At 40.6% G+C, this 18443-nt stretch overlaps 1 protein-coding gene across 2 annotated transcripts; it reads right to left on the reverse strand.

Moving 5' to 3' along the window:
• Nucleotides 1-249: 249 nt before the first annotated feature.
• Nucleotides 250-15251, reverse strand: METTL22 (methyltransferase 22, Kin17 lysine). Of its 2 annotated transcripts, none has more exons than XM_075436660.1 (12): nucleotides 14707-15251; nucleotides 13448-13534; nucleotides 12826-13172; nucleotides 9790-10140; nucleotides 9124-9164; nucleotides 8894-9038; nucleotides 8362-8433; nucleotides 7699-7752; nucleotides 6377-6457; nucleotides 5276-5378; nucleotides 4334-4502; nucleotides 250-2768 (listed from the first exon to the last, which is right to left on the reverse strand). In XM_075436660.1, exons 3-12 carry the CDS (start codon nucleotides 12953-12955, stop codon nucleotides 2733-2735), a joined length of 1182 nt encoding a protein of 393 aa, XP_075292775.1. In that variant the 5' UTR covers nucleotides 12956-13172; nucleotides 13448-13534; nucleotides 14707-15251; the 3' UTR covers nucleotides 250-2732. The 2 variants fall into 2 exon arrangements, with proteins under 2 accessions (XP_075292775.1, XP_075292774.1); XM_075436659.1 differs by lacking the exon at nucleotides 14707-15251 and adding an exon at nucleotides 14433-14490.
• Between the last annotated feature and the right edge of the window lie 3192 nt (nucleotides 15252-18443).

An 18443-nucleotide genomic window follows, 5' to 3' on the forward strand; every position in this document is an offset into this window, starting at 1 on the left:
ATTGAAAGCATCACTCAATTTACACTGGACTGTTGTATACATATGAACATCTCCTCCTCCTCCCCCCAATCATATTTTCTCTCCTTTCCATTTGGCTAAAAAACATGGCAAATTGTGTATAATAGACAGCAAAAAATCAGGTGTAAGACAGAGCTGCAAAAAAAAAAAAAAATTAAGAATGTTACCTGTTACAATTATTTAAAATTTAGATACATCACCACAGGACCATACTATTTTTTAAATCATGCTTTATTTGGGAAATAAAAATCCTTCTTGATTACATAAATACAGATGATGTGCTAAAGGCATTATCATTTTAGGCACTAACTTGATTTCCAATTATAATCCGTATGGCTCAAGACTAACCAATTCCCCACTTCTAATCATCTTAATAAACAACAAACTGCTAAAGGTGTAAATTTGCATGATGAGTTCTGAGAACAACTACCGTGTATGACATATTTAAAATATTATTAAAGTCAAAACGGAGAAGGTTGCAACTGTACTTAATATCCCTAAGGAACAGTGGACAATTCTCTGGCAAGACAGGCTATGTTACCTCTCATTCACCCTGGAAAGCTAAGGTGTTGTGAGAGTCTGGTGTCCTCAGAGTTGCTGCCTATTCCTCACCATTACCAACAAGGGTCATAACAGGTTTGCCATGTTGCCTGTAGATCTCAGTCACTGAACCCCAAAGCTGTTCTTTCCCTTCAACAGAAGATTAACTTTGTTTCTTTAGGAGGAAATTCCACTTCAGCTTGCTTCCCAAGCAGCTGTGATGTTTGTATTTACTCAACCACAGATACAAGTATAAAAATCTTTTTTAGATGTTAATTTAAGCCAGCTGCGGTGAAACGGCTGAATTCTACGTTTAAATGTTCTACAGTATCCCTCTAGCCAGATGAGTTTCTGCTGATAATTCCAAAGATTTTCAGAAGATCTGCATAAGTAAAAACCTTCTCCAACTCCAAGTATTATTTCCCATCAGTTCAAATTAATTTCTTGCTACAGCCTTCAAAATACTACTACTTAAATAAGCACCTATATTAAACAACAGCTGCTGTCAGTTAATCTACCAAAATTAATAACATTACAAAACAAACAAAAAAAAGAGCACTAGTTTGGGAATCTTTGGATTAAAACACAATTTTGTATCTTTGAAGTTCAAATAAGGATTCTGAGAGAGAAGTTCTGTATTAATCTTGTTAGATATATACCAACATAATGTAATTTTTACTTTGACTATACTCACAGGAAAAGGCCATCATCATCTAATAACCTTTCATCTCATTAAAGAACATGAAAAAATATGTCTTCATACACATATAGAAATTATTCGATAACTGACCTAAAACCACTGAACTAGTGGTGCCCAGTGACAGGACAAGGGGCAATGGGCACAAACTGAGGCACAGGAAGTTCTGTCTGAACATGAGGAAGAACTTCTTCCCTCTGAGGGTGACGGAGCACTGGCACAGGCTGCCCAGGGAGGTTGTGGAGTCTCCTTCTCTGGAGATATTCAAGACCCGCCTGGACAAGATCCTGTGCAGCCTGCTGTAGGTGACCCTGCTTTAGCAGGGGGGTTGGACTAGATGACCCACAGAGGTCCCTTCCAACCCCTACTATTCTGTGATTCTGTGATTCTGTAAACCAAACATGAAACAGGCTCGGAAGAAGTCAACCAGATGCTTCTAATGTGATGTACGCGCACTCCGCTGAGTCAGCGGTCGGAACAGCTTCGTCACCGATACCCTTCTAATGCTGAAGAATCCAGCAGGCACAAGAATTCACGTGACAGCATACATACAGGCAGCAATACGAACATAACAATGCACATAAAATTTATAAAAAGTACAACCAAATGTTAATAACACAGGAGAGATTTGATCAATATGTTGTATTTTAATCCAAAATCTGAGATACTGAAGGCCCCATTTCTATGGGCAAGACATTCTTGGCCACCTCCTCCTCCCCAGCCTCACATGTATATGTTGAAGGTGGAATTCCAAACATTTAAAGAGCAGTAGCACATCACTTCATGCAGTACCTTCCCGCCCTCAACCCGGCAAGGACAGAATAGCTTAAAATTCCAGGACAACATAGCTCCAGGACCTCCTTGGAGTATTTTTAGAGGCTCCAACAAAATGCATCTCACCTCCTTTCAGTTCAGACAGTAGCCTGAAACTAGAATGATTTAGATGGGACAAACTGAAAATTAAAGACTAAGTTTCATAAGCAGGTTGCGTAAAGAAAAGTCCATGAAAGACAAACAGGTCTTGCCCAGAATGCTTTTTCACAAATGTCCATAAATATAAATAATGTGGAACTGGGATGAGGCCAAGAACAGTGTCCATGTTCAGAAAACTAAAAAGAAGAATGCATGACATCTGCAAATCAGCCACACTGGAAAGGTTAAACACCTCTTCGTCAGACTCTAAAACCTAAGCCATTGATCCTGAAGAGCAAGCCACTGTGTCACTGCCACTGTTTGGCATCCAGCGCGTACTCTGAAGGTCAACGTTAAACAGTTTTGTAAAAGGAACATCAAAGAACCGTGTCCCAAGTGCCAAAACCAAAACGTACTGAAGCAAAGCAAATCTGCACAACAATATTTTCCGAGAACACAGTTCCCACCAGGAAAAATGCTTTTCTTGGGATGAAAATCCATTTTTAATAACACCTCAAAAAGCCTTTATCCTTAGGTAAAGATCTTCTATTTTCTCATGTCCCTGTCATGATAGCTGTTCAGCAATGATCTTCCACAATTCCTGTAGGAGTGGAAAAAATATATAAAGGTATTTTCTCAGATCAGTAGGTTGCTATTATGAACAAGTCCAACACTCTCACTTGACAAGTTTTAAGACACACGCTATACCTCCATCTACAGATACTGAATCCATCTGTAATCTAGAACAACCACTAAATTATCTTTGAGACAGAGCAACAGAATTGATTTCTTCATTCTTGTCGCACGTTTTTTGAAAACAGAAAATTAGTATCATTCAAATAATTTGTTTAAAAATTATTTCACTGTGCCTGCATGACCTTGTGCAGTGTTTTGACTGATAATCTTCATATTTTTTTGTGCGTTGACAAACGCTTTCAATAACGCTAGTATTACTTTCAATAACGCTAGTAAAAACACAAATGAAAAAATACTCAGTTTACTGAGGAATCAGAGCCTCATAAATGCATGTCTTGTACAAACACACCCACCCATCTCAATCTATTGGACAATGAAGATGAAAAACACACCATTTAATTTCTGTAGAATAAGTCAGTATATGCTTTGCCTACAATACAAAACATTAGCAAGCAAACGATCACATAACCCTTCACCATAACATCCTGAATAGTGGCAATCTACTTCATTATAAATAAAAAACATAGGCCTTTTAAAAATATGTATATTTCAAAGACCAGTAGCTTTCCTCAAAAAGGCCAGGGAATAAATTTACACATTCAGGTATAATCCAGGTTACGTTTATGTTCTTGCAAAACTTGTTTTAGAGTTTTGCATGTATGTTTTATGCCTGAAGGTATCAGCATTAAGTAAAATAAATCAGCCTCATGAAGTAATTGTGGCCCCCATAATCTTACTATGTGTACAGAAGACACAGCAATAGTACGTTGATTACAGGAACATCATTTCTTGGTAACAGAAAATGCAAAAAACAGAACACAGATTTGCAATCCAGTACAAGATCTGCCAGTTCTCTAAAAAGATCTGTTAGATTGCATTGTTCTAGAAGCTAGCAAGCTATTAACTACCCTGCATAATATTCGTAAGAGCAGACAACTGGAAGAAGAAGTAGAGAAAAAGAACCGTAAGTGCTTGGGAGGTAATTAGATAACTACAAAAATTGTATCTGACACACTTCTGAGTAACAGAAGTTTACAGCTAATCGACTTCTTCATAGAGATTAGAACACTATTTCCTGAACCCTGAACTGGGAAAGGAATTACTAAAACTATGAGGTGAAAGCTCTTTTAGAAGCAAATAAATGAGAAGAGATACTGGTCCCATTTTCTAGGCAATCGCAAAAACTGTATTTTACAAAATAATGGAGATTGTTTCGTAATCTTTGAGGAAATGAATGCAGTCTGAGCCACTGTACTGCTGGTGACAGAAAAGGGTACGTTATGCAAATCTAGTACAGATTATGTAGCCACAAACAAGAATTGCTTTAAAACAACAAAAAAGTTAAATGGAAATACATGAAAAGGTAATGTTTATTTTCCTGTTCTTACTTCATGTTAAGCAAACACCTGATAAATAATTTTGAGATGATTAGCCCAACACATTACATTTATTTTAATGAATGCCACTTACCAACTGCTCAATTCGTTCATAAATGAGAAACTGGCAGAAATCAAGCTTAATGGGCTCCACAGAATATTTCATTTTTCTATCCTGGAGGTTCTCCAAATCATTTAGAGTATTTCTAAAATGACTGTAGGCTTCACATGTAACATCCATATGTCTCAAAGTGAAGTTCAGCCTGGCGAGAGAATATTTAATTCGAAATCTCTCTCTTATACTGGCATCTTAAATAGCTATAGAACTTTCCTCAGCTAATGGAAAATGTGGGTCTTCTCAGTCTAATTAACTTTGACGGCCAAAAAGCATAACCCCTTGCTATTCCTGAAAAGCGGACAAGACTTACGTTACCATCAATACACCGATAACTCTTGGATGAATCTTTCCATTGATTTTAAGGCACTTTGCCACAACAGAATCATTGGTCTGACTTCCTGGACAAACACTTGGCAACAAATCATGTGAATAGCTATTGCTTACATATCTCCAGAGATTTAAGCAAAGCCTATTTATAGATCAGTTTATGAATGGACTGCAACATGTGACTACTTAAAAACGTTCAATGATTCCTTCAAAGAAAATGCAAGAGAAATTGTCTTAGGGGTACTCAAGCTGGGAAACGTATACCCTCATTCTAAGCCCCTTCATTCCACTCTATCACCTCAAAAATATATAGCAAATGTTGTCAGGCATTACAGAATCCATCAGTTTATCTGCTGTGAGACAAAGGTAGGACAACAAAAGCCGGACTCCTGTGGAAGTCAAATTCTGAACTGATACAAATTAAGCATGTGTAAAAACAAATGCTTGTCCTGAGTATATACTGCAGCCTGTGATCAACTAATACAGTGAAAATAAGAAGCCAACCTTCAATCAAATCAGATGCTTCTTCCAAATAAAGAAAGCATGTACAGTTTTTAGTGCTTTTTATTTAAAGTTCTTGGTAATAGTTACCTCTTTTCTATTGCTAGGTAAACTGTGCAAGAATTTCTCAAGTTGTGTGTGATTCTATACAGCGTTCTGAACAATGCATCTGTCAGGTCATCATCATAGAACACTACCAAAAAGATAAAAAAGATTAAGAGCATAAAATACATGTTTAAGTGTATTATCTACTTAAGCCAACAACAAGAAGACTTAGTCTGATTATTGCAATCAAACAAGTCCCTATTTTAACTACCTCCCAAAGTACATTTTTAATGGCAACAACTGACCCTGTAGCAGTACCCACTGCTGCCATTTATGTCAGGCTTTCTTGAAGATTTCTCTCCTATCTGTGGGAACCACTCCTGTCAGACAACAAACTTCAACAAGATTTCTCTCAGCCTGGAAATATCCTGTCTGTTTTTTGCTTTGCAGTAGGATATCACAATGTATAGGGCCCTGTTTCTTACAAAAACAGAAAAAAAGGCAGTAACTAATTTACCATTATAACTGTATCTCCTTGGAAAGCAGTCTTGCAACACCTTTCAATACCAAAACTAAAAACAATCTTCCTTTACTTATATATCAAAACAACGATGGTTTTCTTACACAGATAAGCTAGCCTGTCACTTTTCTTGCTTTCACTTAAGCAAGAAAAAGAGCACAAAAAACCCCAGAGATATCCACAGGCACAGACTCTATGGGCAAGCGCAGCACCTGAAGCTGTTTTTCACTTTATAGAATATATTAGTCTAACCGCCTATTGATCATTATTTGCACAGAGGTTGTCTGATGCAAAACAAAGGCAGGACAATAAAACTCTTCTGAAAGTCAAATTCATCACTTACTTGTGATTATATTCTTTGAGTAACTTATTTAGTCACAAATAATTACCACACCAAATGAAAGAACAGTCATTTTCAACATCTGTTCTCCTACTGCTAATTCAGAATGTAAATACAATTGGGTTTTTTTTTTAAATATACAGGCAGGAACACTTAAGGCAAGAGCTTTGACAAATTAGGTAAGGATCTGACTTATTAGATTTTACAAGCAAACTAGGTATGTTTAAATTACTACTCATAATGCTGAAGTGTTTGATTTAAAAGCTTACTGTTTATATTTTCCTACCATCAGATGCCATTATCACAGTGCAGTGGTCATGCAAATCAGCAATCTCTTCTTCAGACCAGCTATAAGGAGCTGCACGATCTGTAACAAAGAATACGGCTTTGGTGTACACGATTAAATGTCTCAGATGACTGATAGCTGGAAAAAAGGAACTTGTTAACTCCCGTGGCCATCTGCTACTCCACAAACAGAGCAGCCCACTGCAGGTAAATGAAAACCTCCCTCTCGTCATTCTCTCAAGTTCCCTGCAGTCCTTTGTCTTCTCTGCATTATGTCCAATCCTCCCAAGGCCGACTGGCAAGAGTAAGTTTTCTTTGACTTCAGAATTTACAATCAATTACTACCCTGTAGCAAGATCACAGATTTAACTAGATTAAAATAAATACTGCTTTAAATAAAAACCCAAATGCACCTTTGCATAAGTTTTGTTTAATCTTTCTACTTCATCATGCTTTTTAAAATTTAGATTTTGTTAAAATACAGAAATTTTCTCTGAAAGTCTAAAATACACAGTATTTCAAACTAAAATTATCAAATATTTTAATTAATCAGAATTTTTTAAGGTCCAGGAGAAGCTTTTGAATGCATAAAGGATGTTTCCACTTGTTTATATAGTTGTTCTAATTTCTAGAAGCATTACATCAAATCCAACCGATAACATAAAAATCTATAAAGTAAGCTTCATATAAACAAGTGCTACAATTTTGTGTTGACCTTGCAACCCCTAGAAAGTTTTAGTGATCTGCTTTACTATCATTAATTGCACTTTAACTGTTACTCAAGTCAGTTGCCTTTATTTTGCTAAAAGCAGCAGAACACATTCCCTTGGCAAATATTTAAAATACAACACGTTCACCACTACATTTGGACCAAGTATTTATACATTTTCAAATCATCACCCACACTGCCCACCACCTTTTACAGTTTTCTGTTCATGCAGTCACAAGCCACACAATACCATCCCATCAAAATCTGAATTTCAGAACCCACATCCACGTCACTGTGCCTGGATTCCATTATCACCACAGAACAGACACATCTTGTTTGCATCTCTGGATTTTGACCTAAGTAAAGGACAGCCACCGCTTGTCTAGTCTCAACCTGTCCATAAACCCTTCCTTACTCATTTCCATGGCAATACTGCACTCAAAGACAATCGTGTACTTTGCACTGCTTTTCCAGAGGCGTGTGTGCTGGAAGACTTACTTCATAAACAACAGAATAAGCATTTCTTGATAGCTCTGAAGGGGAAAAAAAGAAAAACAACAAACCCAAAACAAAACACCAAACCCCATCTGCAAGGGCCCATTACAACCACCTACCAGTGCAGAATTCATCTTTCAGCCAGTCCAGTTCTTTTACTTTAATGTCCCCTCCTGTGGGTGAAGAAAGATCACATCAGTCACAGATGGCCTTTCAGACAGTACTTAAGCAAAAGTAAAGAGTCGAAATCTGTAATGAAACACGTGATGAAGATGTATTATGAGGATGTATGAAATAAGTAAATTTGAACCTCAAATCATTTACTGTAAAAATCCAGTTACCCACTCACAAGAGAACAGAGGAACCAAATGGTCAGAAAGACAACCTATGTTCTCTCCTGCACATCGCACCTTCAAAATGCTTCGGCTTTCCAGAGTTTGACCTCTGCCACTGACACTCTGTTTACGTGACCCTCGGCACCCGGATGCCCGTGATCCTCCCAAGTACCTCAGTGAAATTCACACAATGACTGTGTAGGAACTACAGCTGGTCTTAACCGCTGACCAAAGGAAGAGTAAGTAGTTTGCTCTTCTCAAAAGAAGCTGTCACATTATGAACCTCATAGAGATACCTTGCATCTTTCCTTTTAAATGGGTCACTTTTAACCAAGACAAAACTTCATTTCATTTGTGAAGACGCTAGGTAGTCAATGACTGTGCTGTTTAATCCCAAAGTAGTTCATGTACAGGCAATTGCACAAACACTGACTGTATCGCACTTACCTCCTGGCTCCATCAGGTGTTTGTTTAATGCAACATTTTTCTCACACATGGCCAGAAGATCTTCACCAGCGTCTGGAAAAATCGATAACAATATTCAAAATAAGAATATTTCGCATGGGCCGTGCATGCCCCTGACCTCTCAGACTAATACTCAAGCTCACTTCTCTCAAGCTGATGAGATTAACAAAAAAATCAACTCTATCCATTGATGATTGCTTCCCTAGTATCCTTCTTGCTTTTGTCTTTCAGTACCAAGCTTTGAGCCATCCTTGAAGAAAGAATTAGATTCTTATACTACCTATTTTAATCTAGGCACACTGTCCTGACTTCACAGCAACGTATTTTACTTTTAAACTTCTGTGCTTAAAAGTTGCATTGAGAAAGTTTGTGCTATTTTTCAATAAACAACACAACTTTATATACATTAAAAGTTATTAACTAAAACTGAACAGATGAGGATGAAAAATCCCTGGATGAAAGCACTGCTTTGTGAAGTTTCGTGAACATATTTAACTGAAAATAACCGCCTTACCTGTGCAATAAACTCTCTTGGCAACTGTTCCCACAATAATGCTTGTAATTCCAGTGCCACCTCCAAGCTCTAGCACCGAGCAACACCTGAACGTGTCCCGTTTAAACAGAATGTAATCAGCAAGAAGAAAGGCTGCACGCCAGACCTGCAGATACCAGAAGCAGCTAAAACGGAGTAAATTCTGAAGCACAATTCATGAACAGCAAGATACTACAAGGCAGAATGCATACTTGTTTACCAACATCTTCTAAGGGGGTTGCCATAGTATGTTCTGTGAAAACAAAAGTGGAGTAGAAATAATTAGCTCAAAACGTTGTTCAAATCAAGTCCCATAGTGACAAATTTGAAAATCAAGTCACGCTTCCCTTTCAAATACAGAACTAAACACTCTTTGCTCTATATAATAACACTACTTAATGCTGAAAACCCCGCTCTAACTAAGAAGCACAGAGTTCCCCATGGTATACTATTGCCCAAATCACTTCTGGAGATAAATGGCAAATGTTAAAAATCACAGAATCACAGAATGGTAGAGGGTTGGAAGGGACCTCTGTGGGTCATCTAGTCCAACCCTCCTGCTGAAGCAGGGTCACCTACAGCAGGCTGCACAGGACCTTGTCCAGGCGGGTCTTAAATATCTCCAGAGAAGGAGACTCCACAACCTCCCTGGGCAGCCTGTTCCAGTGCTCTGTCACCCTCAGAGGGAAGAAGTTTTTCCTCATGTTCAGATGGAATATTACATTATTTATACAAATATTTACAATATCACAGTATTACATTTATTATCTGCTCTCACTTCACAACTGCTGTCTCATTTCTAAAGAATTTCTATTTTTCTTTTGTTTTACACAAACATATTTATTCCATTTCTCCTTGACTGTAAGCTTGCTGTTTACCTATTTTAACAACATCACTGCAAGTGCATTCTTCTTCTTCATCTTCAAAAGCATCTTCTTCCCCTTTCATCAGAATCACAGGATACACTCTATCCCTCACAAGATCCTCTGCTTCTAAATCAGAGGCGCTTCGAGGTCTTCTGACCACTTCCAAGTCTCCGTCATCATCTAGCAGAGCTTCTACTCCTTCACTATTTAATTCTCTTTCTTTTTTTAGATTACTCCTGTCCTCGTCATACAATTCATCTCCACTTCTGCACTGGGGTTCTCTTTCTATTGTAGCTTCTCCCGCATGTTTCTCAGATGCAGAATCTTCTGTGTTCCAAAGGAGTTTGAAATATGACAGGAATACTGTAAGAACACAGAGGGAGGGGGGAAAGTTAAGCACCAGGTAAGAAGAGAATCTATGCGCACCTTCCACATGCATGAAATTTTGGTATGCTTTTCACATATCAAAAATATAGAGGATAAAAAAAAAGCATACGGATAACTTGAAATATAGCTCGACTTGCTATGAAGAAATAGTTCTGTTATCAAGTTCTGTCAGCACAAACAAATGAAGCACTTTCACAGTCTGCTGGCTGACTCAGCATCTACTCAGTCACAACGTGCATTTTCATGTGATTTAGTAACACTTGTTTTAAAAATTGGCAGAAGGGATGGTTTCTTACACCCTCCAAAGATCTTCTCTTGAGACAACCTCAAACCAAGTTGAAAGAAGAATTAATACAAGTTAGAATTTGTTTCTTTTGGTTAAGATTTAATTCCTATTTTATACGAAACAAACATGCTCCACTAAAAAGCAAGTAGAATTTTTTTATTGTTTTAAAAGTCTTTAGGAATTTAAGCAACACTGAGCCCTGAAATCAGCTTCGTATGAGAGAGCAGAAATAAGCTCACAGGACACAGCTTGCCAAAGCTGGACACGCTGACTCGAATCCTAGTTTTGGGGGCTTTTTGTTTTTTTTGTTGTTGTTTTTTTGTTGTTGGTGTTTTTTTTTGTTGTTGTTTTTTTTTTTTTTTTAAAGTCTTCAAACTGAATCTTTGGTGAGATTAAATGAATAATGCCATTGCTCTCAATAAACCAGTTAATTGGAAACCTTTTGCAACTATCACCCAGTGATGCCAGCATCTATTAAAAATTTTAAGTCATCCTCACATGGACCTTGCAATTTTAATTATAGGAATCTGTATTGTCTGAATATAACACATGAGGAAGAACAAACATTTGCCCTTCCATCCTCAGGCAATTTCAGCTTTTATCTTACATACTGTGCTTGACTAAACGGGCCAGTCACGGAACACGGAATTATGGAATTCAATTCACCTGCTCTGGTACAGAATCAGTGTTTGTATACGCTTAGGCTGGGTACTGTTATTCCAAAACCACACAGAATGTGTTTAGACTTGAGAAAAAGATAGCCAAGAATACAACAAATGACAAAGGTTGATACTAGCAGGGTTCTAAGAAGAATGTCTTAGAATTAAATTCATTCACATCAAAGGGGAAGAGATAAAGTGCCTGCCACCATTGCTTTCAACAATTTCACTATTTATGGAGTCCTATTCCAGTCTCTTCGGAAAGCAAGATATTCAAAGTTGCTCTACTGTAACCTGAAGAAGCCCTTCTCTAGAGACACCATTTTCAGCTAGATCTAATAAAATCTTCATTGGCTATCCCACCATGAGAAATTTTTAAAGTCATCTACTGTTTGCCCGACTACCACACTGAACTGATTTGAATATTGAATAAATCAGAGGATGCCATCAATGATGGAATGCAACGATGGAAATGCTGTTGTTCTCCAAGTCCATTCTGATCCTCTGCATGTTCTATGGCATTCAACAGCTGTACAGCAAAACTGACCTAAAGCAGCAGAGACTAAATTCCTGGGAGGTTCCCTAAAAACCAGCAAAGTGACAGTGGTAGATTGTCATTGTATTTGCTAGAGTAAAAGCCATCATGCTACAATCCAATTTTTGTCTTAATAAATAAAGGAATTTCCCAGACCAAGTACATTCAGAGTAGGTAGCACATGCTGTCATTTCATTCTGTTTAAAGCTTCTTTGCATCAAGCAAAATCACAGCAAACAAACGTTGAACAGCAGGAAGACACGCCACAGCATTAATTACCTGTTTTTGACCTGATCAGGGTCAAAAATATTATTATCCACTCCTTTGTCAAGCCTACTTTTATCATTTTTCAGATTGCCATATGCTAGAACAGCTGCCAAAGTTACTCTTTATATGTCACCACTGCATCTGAAAAAACGATCACCGCTTCTGCCGCAGCAGGAGCAGTATTTCTGCACAGCACAGCTAGGGCAGCGGCAAGGCCAGTCTCCCTGACACCCGGGCAGCAGCCCCCAGGCTGGCAGCCGGTCAGCAGCACTCGCCAGCTCGTTTCCACTGCAGCCCTGACTCTCCAAATTATCCAAGTCAGTCAAAACCACTGCTATTCCGAGCTTTCTTGTTGCCAATTTTTTTAAAACAAAAAAACCCCAAACAAAGCTGTTAGGCTCCTCTGGAATAGATCGTAAATCATCACAAAAAGATTTTATAAAAATTCATAAACTAATTACTGATAATTTTTATTTTTAACTTCAGTCACACTATTTAAACCCCCTGGCTCCTCAACTTTTGTTTGTATGCAAGAAACATCTCAACTTTTTGACGTGATTTCCAAAGTGCTATATTGAGATTATAGATAAATGAACAAACAAATAAATAAAAATAACTTTAAAATTAAACAAAATTAATTTGGTTACTTCTCAGAAAGTAATTTAAGATTTCTTTTTTAGGATGGGCTGTCTACAAATTCTACATTTATATTTTCATATTTGCATTTCTGCAGTTAATTTCATGAGGAGAATCCAGCCAGCTCTCTTCCTAAAGACTAAGTAGGAAGTGATTTTGCTTCTGACTGGAATAAAGTATGTAATGATTAATATCAACCATTCAAAGGAGGATTCAGACATTTTAAAAAGATATTAATACACTTAAAATATAGCTCCATCAGTCTAGAAATAAATTACCTGGTTGTCCTACTGCATTCAGTCGTACCATGAGATGTCTTTTGTTTGGACAGTGTAAGTGAACATCAGAAAGTACAGTGTCACTTCTGAACGTGAGGTTATCCATCTGCTTCTCTGTTACCTCTACCATGATGTGCTGGCGAGAGCAACATCTACAGTACCCAAACGGTCCCCCATGGAGCGCTGTCACAAAGTGACACAATACTCTACTCTTCAGGCGTCAAGTAACAGTTTTGCTCAGCAAGTTAACCTCACGAGAGTTTCCAAGAAGACCTCAGGCAAGATGTGACCATGCAAGCTCCACCGTGCTCCAATACGACAGCCAGCTGCACATCAGGATATTCAACCTAAAATCAGACACAGACAGCTCTGAGTGACCTCCTGACACTGTCTGAACACTGCTCCAGAAATATTTTAGAAAACAAAAATCAGATTACACTGTCCAATAAAACTGCAATGCTCCAATGCTCTCTTTTACAATGCTCCAAAGAGTGATCAGACGCATAATTGCTAGCAGCTCACTGGCAGATATCGCATATTTTAGGAAGAGCTATGAATTAGCTTGTGTTAAGAACACCCCTCCCAAAAAAACCCAGATGTTACTGTGAACGCGCAGACTTACAGTGCCAAGTCAAGGTCTTCAGAGGAACACAGGGCCTTGTGGGCACAACTTCACCATTTCAGGGGATCCTGTTCTTCACAGGAATCTCTGAATTGTCTCAGAAATAGACACAATTACCGAATGTATTAACATAGGTTAGTCCCCCAAATTTTGTAAAAGGAGTTTCTGCCCATCCTAGAGAAAATTCAGCTCCTTTTATATGCCTCCAATAACTGGGTAGTTAATGTCTCCTGTCTTTGGCGCTCTTTATTGTTCCCCAGAAACAAACACCTGAAAGCATCCTCACTACCTAACGTCCAAGGCCAAGTTCTCTCTCTGTCTCAAGGCACAAACAAATGAATTACCTCTTACGAATAGAAAAATAAAGAGGACACCGATTCCCCCACGCTGTACAAAACTCGACATTTTGCGAAGGGCACGTGAAACACTGATGAACCACAGCTCTGAAAACAAAACTCACGTCTTTAAACACTGAGGTGACAAGCTCAGGTGACACACAAACAAATCACCAAGTGCTATACGATTTAGTTAACAAAGATATTCAGGTCTCACCAGCTACGAGCACCCCAACACCCCTTCTCTACAAACTGTGGGTGCCGTTTCCCGTGTTGCCATTAACATCTCGGAAGACGACGCTACATTTCCTACCGCCTGCTTGTGCCTGAAGGAGATCACCACTACGCTGGCCTAAACCGCTCCTAGCTAGACGGCAGCCTTTGTAATTGCAGTTACCAACCTCCACTACCTTCCACCACCCCCACCCGCACCCCCGAACCCGCCCTCTGCCAGCAGCCCCCGCGCCCAGGCCGCCCCCGGGCGCGGTGCGAGGCAGCCGAGGCAGCTCCGGCCCGCCCGCGCGGCGCTGTCGGGACAGGGCAGCCCCGCGGCCGCCAGCTCCGCCGCCTCCCGCCCGGACAGCGGCAGGGTCCCGCACGGGCGGGCCGCGGACGGCCGCGCCGAGAGAGGGAGGGAGCGCGGCCCACACCTGCCGCCACCGGGCGCCGCCATCGCGGGGGCGGCGGCTCCTTCCGGCGCGGAGCTGACGCCGCGCCCCGCCGCCCGCAGCCCCTCCCTCCGCGGCACGGCCGGCCCGAGCCCTGCTGTCCGCCGCCCAGCCGCGGGGCTCGCCGGTGGTGAAGCGCTCCCCGGCACCGCGCCCTGAGTGCCGGTCTGCCCGGGAGAGCGAGCTGCAGCCGCCGAGTGCGGGCCCGCCGCTGGCGCACGCACAGGAGGTGCCCGGGTTCGAACCCGCGACTCACCGCCGCCGCTCTCCCGTCCCTTAGTGCCAGCGCTACCGACCCCGGCTCGGTGCGCAGAACCTCCAAACGGCCTCAGACCAGCGAAAAAACCCGGAGAGAAGGGGACGATTCTGGCTCAGCCCGGGCGATGTCAGAGCACCCTGAGACGGGGTGAAGCAAGAGCAGCACCTGCTCGCTCACCCTGGGGCGGGGGCCAACTGCTTCCCTCGGCGGAGCTGTGAGCCAGGCGCAAACACCAGAAGACCGCGTCAGGCGCCGAGGAGGAACACCGCACCGGAGCGCGCTGGGAAGCTTCAGTAACAGAGTTAGCTAACGTGCAGAGTCAGGCGGCGGCTGGCCAGCAGATTGTAGCACCTCCATTTTGGACCACACAGGATGGTGGGGCCCAGCCGTGCTGGCTGGAGGGGTGTGCGGGCACAGGGCCCCACTGCAGCTGGGCTCCCCGCAGCCCACCGACACTCCGCAGTCCGGTCTCTGTACAGAATCACACAGATCCGCGCAGAACACCCGCCCGTACTCTGGCTGCAGCCCTCTGTGAGCCTGCACGCCCTGCTGAGGCTGTTCCTGTCTGTCAGCATGAGGATCCGGTTCAAAAGCCAGCACTTGCATATTAATTACTTCTTATGTGACACTAACGTCCATTGCTACAGATGATCCTTGTATTTTTCTGGAGTGGATGCTTGTGGGGAAGGAAGAATTAAAGAATTAATGCTGGGAAAAAAACTTGGAACGTAATGCATACTCTGTATTTATATCTAGATGTCTGTTTCCTGTCATCTGCATCCTTCTGTAAAGGCGAAAAATTATTAAGAGAATGAAGTAATCTTTCCCTGTCTCTACAGAGTGTTGAGTGGTAATGAAATGGAAAACACAGCAAGCCATTCAGATCTCTCGTTGGAGTTTCTGTGGGGAATTCTTTCAGATGAGCATCTGGCAAAAATGCTTTGGAGATTTGTTTTCCTTTTATCTGGCTCCCATGAAAGAGCAGAATATTATTTTACTTCCTGTGGTGATACGCTGCCACATAAATTATTACTGCAGTCTCTCTCTGCTGGCACCTTCCCCACTGCTATAAAGCGCTAACAACATGCACACAAAGCAGATTATATTTGTCACAAAATCTTACCACTCTGCAACAAGAGACGCTCACTGGTACGCAGACTGAGTATTAATGGAGGGGCAGCTAAAAAGCAAAGTGTTTCACTGTGCTGCGCAGGATATTCCAAACACAAGGGTACATTATATGAGAAATGGAAGGTCTTAAAGGAGCCAGTGTGGCTGCAGACATCATAACGAGGGTGGTAACTTAATGAGTTTTTTAGGGACAATCCAGCTCCGGAGATGCAGTTTCTGTACTGCACACAAGAGGGCTTTGGCAGCAAATTCCTGAGAGCTGTCTATTGCTAGAATTTGTTGCGGTAAGATCACAGAATTCAATCTAGCCAGCTGGCTCAAAAGGAGTTATCCCTCCTACTGTAAGGTCAACAACTTGTTCTCTATCAAAAACAATTTACAACAAGACTTGAAAAAAACACAGCTGGCTGTGATAATCTGTGCTGGGTACTTCAGGCATGCCCCTCCTGTAATTCCCCTTTTAATTCAATATGACGTATCTACACTCCACGGGTTTCTTTGCCAGATCAGCTAATACTGAGGAAGAGTCAGGATATTGTTGATCTATGCCCTCTATTCTCTCATCAGAGATAAACTGTGACTGGTCAGTCCTTCTTTAAACTGACTGCAGGTTGTGGCTGTTCAGAAAATGTACGACCGCATGATGAAAAGATTACATATGAGAAGTAATGGTCAAGCCTCAGATCAACCAGCTAAAAGCTAGTAATTGCAAAGGGCAGCAAATATTAAAATTGTACTACTGCACATTGCCATTCTGCTTTTCTCTTTTGAACCACAAGGGAAGTAATTGTAATGTTTCAATAGCTTAAAATAACAAAAAAATTCAGAATCCAATTAGCTTTACTGGAATGCTGAGTTGTAAACTGGTTTTCTATTTAATTATTCAGTCAATGAAAAAAAAAAAGAACAGGAGAAAAAAAAAGTGGTATTTCCCCAGAAAAGACTGTGAATGGCATCAGGTGTGTTGATAGCACTTGGTTCTGTGGCAGCGATTAATTACAGTGCACATTGATGCTGACTGGCTTTTACTTTCCTGCAGTCTTATGGGTAAACATTGTGGGAATCTCTCCCTTCCTCAGTTTAGACATAATTTAGTAATTCAATCACCTCTTTCACAAATACAAACAGTGCAGGGGAAATGAAAATAATAAAATAATCATTGGGGAAAATTGAGGAATTTTGTAAGAGTCTTTTTAGAAAGAAAGGTTTTGATGAACATCTTAAAAAGTATACGTGCTTACCGAACTTACATGGATAGTTTACACAGTTTGAAAAGACAAACAGGAATTGCTTTTTAAAATCCAGACAGAAGCTAAGCCCAGACAGAAGGTGGACATTTTGCTGATAGCAGGCATGTTTGCAATAGGATTAATGACATGCTGTTTCCTACTTTAAGAGCTGATATTCAGTGAACCATTTAGAATGATTGACCACAAAGTGCCAAATCACTTTCTCTGGCTTTCACTCACTTTCCAGTATTAGCACAATTAGTACTTCCCCAGAGCAACTTTACCTCAAGGATCTCATTTGGACTTAGCTCTTGATCATTAAACCTAATGGGGCTGAGGCCTCTGCTGCACCAGTACAGCACAGGTTCAGAACAACACAGAAGGAACTGCACTATAGATGTCTTTTGCCCAGCAAGACTGCTGGGAAGCCACACTGGTGATTTCCAGAGTGCAATGCCCTCCAAACCCTTCAGCACCTGGGTAATCTTGCAAGCAGTAAGGACAGGGTAACAGCTGCCTGTGCAAGCTCTGCCCCGCTCAAGCTGGAAGACTGCTGATTTTGCTGCATTGCACTCTATGGACTAATGATTGATTGCAAGTTCGGGAGCATTTTCTAAATTATCTCTGATATTCTGAGCAGCAGACTGCCGTTACCAGATCTAACCGACACATAGTCTGTGTATGCAAAGTGAGTTACTCCTTCTCTGCAAAGATAAGACTGGAATAAAATTTTGAATATTTTATGCTGAAAATCCTAGTTTAACTTTCAGAGTCCTGTCTTCTTTTTAGAGACCTCAGTAAACTGGAAATTAAATCTCTGGAGAAGCTGTTCTGTACTACTTGCTTTTTGCTTTCATTATGAACCAGTCCTAATGCACACGTGCAGATGTTTTGATGAACTCTACTTTTTTAGTTTTCTGACTTTGTAGGAATCAGTGTTTCCTCAGCATGAGAATGAATGGCTAAATACATGATGCTGACGTGGAAATTAAATCTCCATGTAGAGTTGATTTATTCTCAGCATAAGATTTTCTGTCATCCCAGTCTCATCACAAAAGAGTCAGGGGTTAGCAGGCTCGAACTTTTGTCTACTGTAAAGCGAATCTAGACAGATTCTACAAGGACCTCCATATACCTTGATGGCTAAACAAAGTGATTTAATAATGTTTCTAAAGTTAAGCATGTGTCCAGAACTTTCTGGGCCCCAAGATTAGGACAAGAACTCCCCAGGACATGTATCATCACTAGTAAGTGTTTAGTACAACACCTGATAACAGCTTGGACCCAACTGGGTTCAATGTTCCTGCACTATTACACCCTTTGCTTTCCTTTGATTTTAACTGGGAGATGACACTGGCTGATCATTGCAGGGGC

Source organism: Opisthocomus hoazin, chromosome 15 (assembly GCF_030867145.1).
Source record: "Opisthocomus hoazin isolate bOpiHoa1 chromosome 15, bOpiHoa1.hap1, whole genome shotgun sequence".
In the NCBI taxonomy this organism is placed as follows: Eukaryota; Metazoa; Chordata; class Aves; order Opisthocomiformes; family Opisthocomidae; genus Opisthocomus; species Opisthocomus hoazin.